Here is a 5538-nt window from a genome sequence, read left to right on the forward strand (position 1 = left end):
AAGTTAAGTCGATCATATTTAGGAATCAAGAGTAAAGTCAAGTCGTAATTTTTTCTTTTTAAAAGAGAATCAAGACTAATTCTCTACTTACTCTTTAATAACTTGAACTCGTAATTTTTTGATTATAAGTGAAGAGTCTTTACCAATTAAGCTGCACTTCGTAATTGATCTATGCGTGTGTATATGTGTCTATATATATATATATATATATATATATATATATTTATGTATATATATATATATATATATATTTATGTATATATATAGCATGGCTTTTTGCAATAGGCAATAACTCTCTTATTGATAATCAATATATAACCAGCCAATTGGCATAATACCAACCTTGTATATATTATTCAAATTTATTGATACCGGGAAATTTCAGTTTTCCCATCACATAAGACTGAGAGTAGTAGACGGCCTTAACAGTTAACAAATTCATAGTTGACTCTTAGGAAACCGTTGGCATTGCCCTGTCCATTGGTGTCAATTTGTCGAAAGGGGCCAATATCCAAATCTAGCCCACCATTGCTGCATTGATCAACAATCCTGACAACAACTTGAGCTCTAGTTGCTGTATTAGTCACCTGCATTAAAGATTTGTATGAGCTGTTAAAAATTTATATAGCTTTTTCAGTTTTACTAGTTCTTCAAAACTTGCAAATAACTCTTTAGTGTAAACCTACTCATTTTGGCTATGGATGTATAAAGTTCATTAAAAAAGGAAAACATTGTTTAGTTAGCTAAGAGAATTGAAATTGGATTTGAAGTGCATCGAAAAAGAAAATTTTTTGCTTACTATACAATTTAAATTCTAATTCAAATCCAATTCTTATGAGGAACCAAAGACTGCTGATGTTTCTGTTTTTAGTACTAGCAAATAAGTTTAATAACATCTAGCCTTTGTGGTTTCAATAATTTTGATTAAATACATATCGAAATGCCAAAATTGATACGCAAAGAGACCATAAAGCGAATTTTATCCTTCAGTGGACATGAAAAGAGCATATTGATAAGGTTACGAACTGATTTACATAGAATGAAATCCAACAATGATGAGATTTTTTGCTTTAAATGGACATGAAGAGCTAAATAGGAAACACAAAAGGTTTTCAATAGCATAATTTCCACCATACCATAAAATATTTAAGCTCAATATTTTTTTGGTAAATGTTCCTATCTTCATTCTAATAACTAGAGTAGAACTAACACAAATTGATCAAAAAAAAAAAAAAACGCGCGTACATGACGTGAGACTAGCTAAATTCTTCTTGGCTCGCAAAATATTTTTTTTAACATGAATTATACACTGAAGAAACTATGCTAATCCAAAAACATATTTATCATTTGCAATATAATTAACCAAAAAAAGAAGTTTGGAAGTTAAAACCACTTACCCTTAGGCACCTCCCACATGCAGCCTGCCCTCGAGGTCCAGCAGGTCCACAAAAGGCAGTCCAACCATATTGCCTCCGCCACGAAAGGGGCTTGTTAGCATCCCATGTTGCACAAAAAACCCTAGCAGCGTTGAGGTCCCAATTGATATTTTGGGGATTGTACAAATTGTAAGTGGCCCTAACATTAGAAGCACTCTGGGAGTCAGCCACAGCAACAAAGAGGGTAAACGAAACGATGCAAAGAATTAGGGGAACCCTTTCCATTTTGCTATTTTTTGTCACAAGTTCTTCTTCTTGTAAATTTTGATGTATGTGGCTTGCATTTATAGAGAAATAGGTAGAGATAGCAAAGTCGAAGAAGGAAACTCCAGCCCATTTTCACTGATGTGCTGTCAAATTAAGAAGAGGAAACACTGGCATATGGAATCTAGTTCATTGTCATCCTCTAGAAAGTCTTCGTGGAATATAACAATAAAGACAAGAAAATTGAAATTAACATGGTACGTAATGTCGGTCAGTGATTATCCGAGCTTGACTCAACTTATCGTTTTGACCCCCAAAAAAAAAATTATCCGAACTTGGCTGCTTTTCATGACTAGGTCAGTCAAGTCAAGATGTTAATTATTTGCGCATTATTTGAAATATTATTTGAAATAATTACTATAGCACTTTTTGTGATATGTGAGATAAAATACTAATTAGAAATATAAAAATGTGGATTGAGAAATGTGTTTATGATACAAGCAAAATACTATGTAAAAAAAAAAAAAAAAATTTAGCTATCCAAACACTCTCATATAAATTTGTTTATAATTCAATTGACTAACAAATAACGGAAATATTTGGCTTCTCTATTTAGTTATAAGATTGACTAACCGAATCTTAAGTTAATTTGAAAAAGTCTTTAAATATAAGAATACAATAAATATAAATATGTATATTCATATGAAATTTAGATATGCGAACGAGTACCAACTGATCCCTTTCAAAATATTGATTACTTTTCAAGTGTTTCAAACGGAACTAATCGAAAACAAAATCTAGTTGCGATTTAATCCTAGCAATTAAGAAAATCCTAGATCGTGTGCTAGGCGGCGAGTTTGGCAAGGGCGCCTACGTTACGAAAATGTGCGAAGACTGCCAAGTACATTGCCACCCAAAGATTTCTTCACACGGCAACCAATGGAGATGGCTCTTTCTATATTGGAGCTCTTCTTGGCTGCTCTAGCATATATTTTAGAGGCTGGTCCATATTCCTTTTTTTTTGGTTTAATCAATAAGGATTATCAGGTTTTCTTTTCTTGTGGGTAAGGAAATAAGGCTGCAAAGTTTGAATATTATAGCCTAATAGGCTAGTCTATGTTGGACATATTTACCAAAGAAAAGTTGGGATTACTACTCACTAGCCTCTGTTACTTGTTTGGTTATCTAGTCAATTTGTAGTTCTTTTTTTTTTTTTTGTTATTTAAGCTTCTTGTCCAACTTTTTATATTACTGTGTTTATAGATCACAAAATCAAATGTTGACTTAAGCTCCCATGATTCTTATGAAAAATGTGGAACTTTTTCTTTTCAAGAATTAAAAATTGTATATTACATAATATGTATGTAAATATAAATTTCATTATCAAATGATAATATTATACTACCTTAGCACACGTTTGTTAACATAACATCAAAGTAAAATCAATTACGAAATGAGAGCATTTATTTTTTGAGGAATGTAAATCTATCATGAAGTGAGGGTGAAAGGGACTTTTCATGCTATTTTCCCCATATCCTCATATTTGACAGCATGCCTTGTTCACTCCCATTTCTTTTTATCATCTGTATGGTAAAGTTAAGTTGCTTATATTCAGAGATCAGCCTTCATCGTATATAAGGTCGTAGCTTATATACATATTATTATGGCTTTTTTGCAATCTACAATAGCTTTATTATTGACTATTGTTAAAGGCACACCCGATGTGCTTGTAATTTAGAAATAACGATTATTTTTTTTATGAATTTGTAAATCTTATTTTTACACAAATAAATTTATAAGAACTTTTCATTAACAAACTTCAATTTATCAATAATTTTTTTTCTTTAATTGAAAAATAGATAATTTTGTAGTTGCAATATTCAAGGTAGTTATGAGCGGTTATGTTAGCAAATGTGTATCAGATGATTAGGGTAAAAATATTAGTTTTTCTAAGGATAAAATGAAAAGTGAAAAAAGGATAGAAAATGTTTACACCAAGTACTGTCACCGCTTTCCTTTTATATATTGTATAGATAATCAATACACAACCAGCCAACCGGCATAAACCCAACCTGGTACGTATATATTATTCAAATTTATTGATTACAGGAAATTTCAGTTTTCCCATCACATAAGACTGAGAGTAGTAGACGGCCTTAACAGTTAACAAATTCATAGTTGACTGTTAGGAAACCGTTGGCAATGCCCTGGCCATTAGTGTCAATCTGCCGAAAGGGGCCAACGTCCAAATCTAGCCCACCATTGCTACATTGATCAACAATCCTTACAACAACTTGATCTCCAGTTGCGGTGTTAGTCACCTGCATTAAAGATTTATATGAGATGTTTAAGATTTATATAGCTTTTTCAGCTTTACTAGTTCTTGAAAACATGCACATAACTCTTAGTGTAAACCTACTACTCACTTTAGCTCTGGATGTATAAAGTGCTTTAAAAAGGAAATCACTCTTCAGTTAGTTGAAATGCCAAGATTGACAGGCAAAGAGACCAAAAAGTGAATTTTTTTTCTTTAATGGACATGAAAAGAGCAGATTGATATGGTTGTGGAAGTGGAAAAATAACAATTGATTTACATAGAATGAATCCAACAATGATGGAATTTTGTGCTTTAAATGGACATGAAGCGCTAAATAGGAAACACAAAAGGTTTTCAATAATCTAATTTCCCCCACACCATAAAATATTTAAACACAGTATTTTTTTTTTTTTTTTGGCCAATGTTGTATTAAAATCCAACTATTGCTGTTCTCATTCTACTAACTAGAGTAGAACTAACACAAATTATTCTTGAAGCCAAAAAAAAAAAAAAAACACATACACACACACAAACAAACAAAAAAAAGGTGAGACTAGCTAAATTCCTCTTTACTAGTGAACATTTTTCTCTGCACGACTTACACACTGAAGAAACTATGGGAATCCAGTAACATATTTATCATTGACAAACTAATTAACCCAAAAAAAAAAAAAAAAGAAGTTGTCAAAGTTAAAACCACTTACCCTAAGGCACCTCCCGCAGGAAGCCTGACCAGTAGGTCCAGCAGGTCCACAAAAGGCAGTCCAACCATATTGGCTCCGCCACTGAAGGGACATGTTAGCATCCCATGTTGCACAGTAGACCCCGGCACGGTTTAGGTCCCAACCGATGTCTTGGGGATTGTACAAATTGTAAGTGGCCCTAACGTTTGAAGCACTCTGGGAGTTGGCCACAGCAACGAAAAGCGTGAAGAATGCAATGCAAAGAATTTGGGGAACCCTTTCCATTTTTCTAGTTTTTGTCACAAGTTGTTCTTGTAAATTTCGATGTTTGAGGCTTGCATTTATAGAGAAATAGGTAGAGATAGTAAAGTAGAAGAAGGAAACTCCAGATCATTTTCATTGATGTACAGTCAAAAGAAAAACACATGCTGAAGTATGGAATAATCTAGGTTTATCAGCTAGTAATTATCTGAGGTTAACTACTACTCATGGCTATGTCAGTCAAGTCAAGATGTTGATTATTGGCAAGCAACCTATATAAATTCCTTTATAATTCCATCAAATAACAAATAACGGAAATATTTAGATTATCTACTTAGTTATAAGATTATAAGATTGGCTAATCGAATTTTAAGTTAATTTAAAAAGGTGTCTAAATATATATTCACATGAAATTTGGATGTACTACCGAATACCAACGGTTACCCTTTCAGAAAAAACCTAAGTTTAATATATTGACAACATTTCTTGTGTTTCAAACTGAACTAACCTGAGCTATCTAAGCTCCTTAAATTGGGGAAAAAATAACTAGCACCGTTTTAATCCTAGCAATCAAGAAAAAGCTAGATCGGGTGCTAGGTGGCTAGTTTGCATGTTTGGGAAATGGGAAGGCGGCTAG

The 5538-nt window shown here is 32.7% G+C and overlaps 2 protein-coding genes across 2 annotated transcripts; both read right to left on the bottom strand.

The window, feature by feature from the left end:
* Positions 1-282: 282 nt before the first annotated feature.
* LOC113762621 (pathogenesis-related protein PR-4-like) lies at positions 283-1723 on the bottom strand. The gene is made up of 2 exons (XM_027306155.1): positions 1398-1723; positions 283-587 (listed from the first exon to the last, which is right to left on the bottom strand). Exons 1-2 carry the CDS (start codon positions 1659-1661, stop codon positions 423-425), a joined length of 429 nt encoding a protein of 142 aa, XP_027161956.1. The 5' UTR covers positions 1662-1723; the 3' UTR covers positions 283-422.
* A 1919-nt stretch (positions 1724-3642) lies between these two features.
* On the bottom strand, positions 3643-4954 carry LOC113762702 (pathogenesis-related protein PR-4-like). The gene is made up of 2 exons (XM_027306259.1): positions 4662-4954; positions 3643-3961 (listed from the first exon to the last, which is right to left on the bottom strand). The coding sequence occupies exons 1-2, from the start codon at positions 4923-4925 to the stop codon at positions 3797-3799; spliced, it is 429 nt and encodes a 142-aa protein (XP_027162060.1). The 5' UTR covers positions 4926-4954; the 3' UTR covers positions 3643-3796.
* Positions 4955-5538: the final 584 nt, after the last annotated feature.

Source organism: Coffea eugenioides, chromosome 2 (assembly GCF_003713205.1).
Source record: "Coffea eugenioides isolate CCC68of chromosome 2, Ceug_1.0, whole genome shotgun sequence".
NCBI lineage: Eukaryota > Viridiplantae > Streptophyta > Magnoliopsida > Gentianales > Rubiaceae > Coffea > Coffea eugenioides.

Bases quoted from the DNA above. Each gene is read 5' to 3' on its own strand.
- LOC113762621 (XM_027306155.1), bottom strand. From the start codon at position 1,661: ATGGAAAGGGTTCCCCTAATTCTTTGCATCGTTTCGTTTACCCTCTTT. The intron at 588-1,397 runs GTAAGTGGTTTT...TCTTTAATGCAG, and splicing joins CATGTGGGAGGTGCCTAAGG to GTGACTAATACAGCAACTAG.
- LOC113762702 (XM_027306259.1), bottom strand. From the start codon at position 4,925: ATGGAAAGGGTTCCCCAAATTCTTTGCATTGCATTCTTCACGCTTTTC. The intron at 3,962-4,661 runs GTAAGTGGTTTT...TCTTTAATGCAG, and splicing joins CCTGCGGGAGGTGCCTTAGG to GTGACTAACACCGCAACTGG.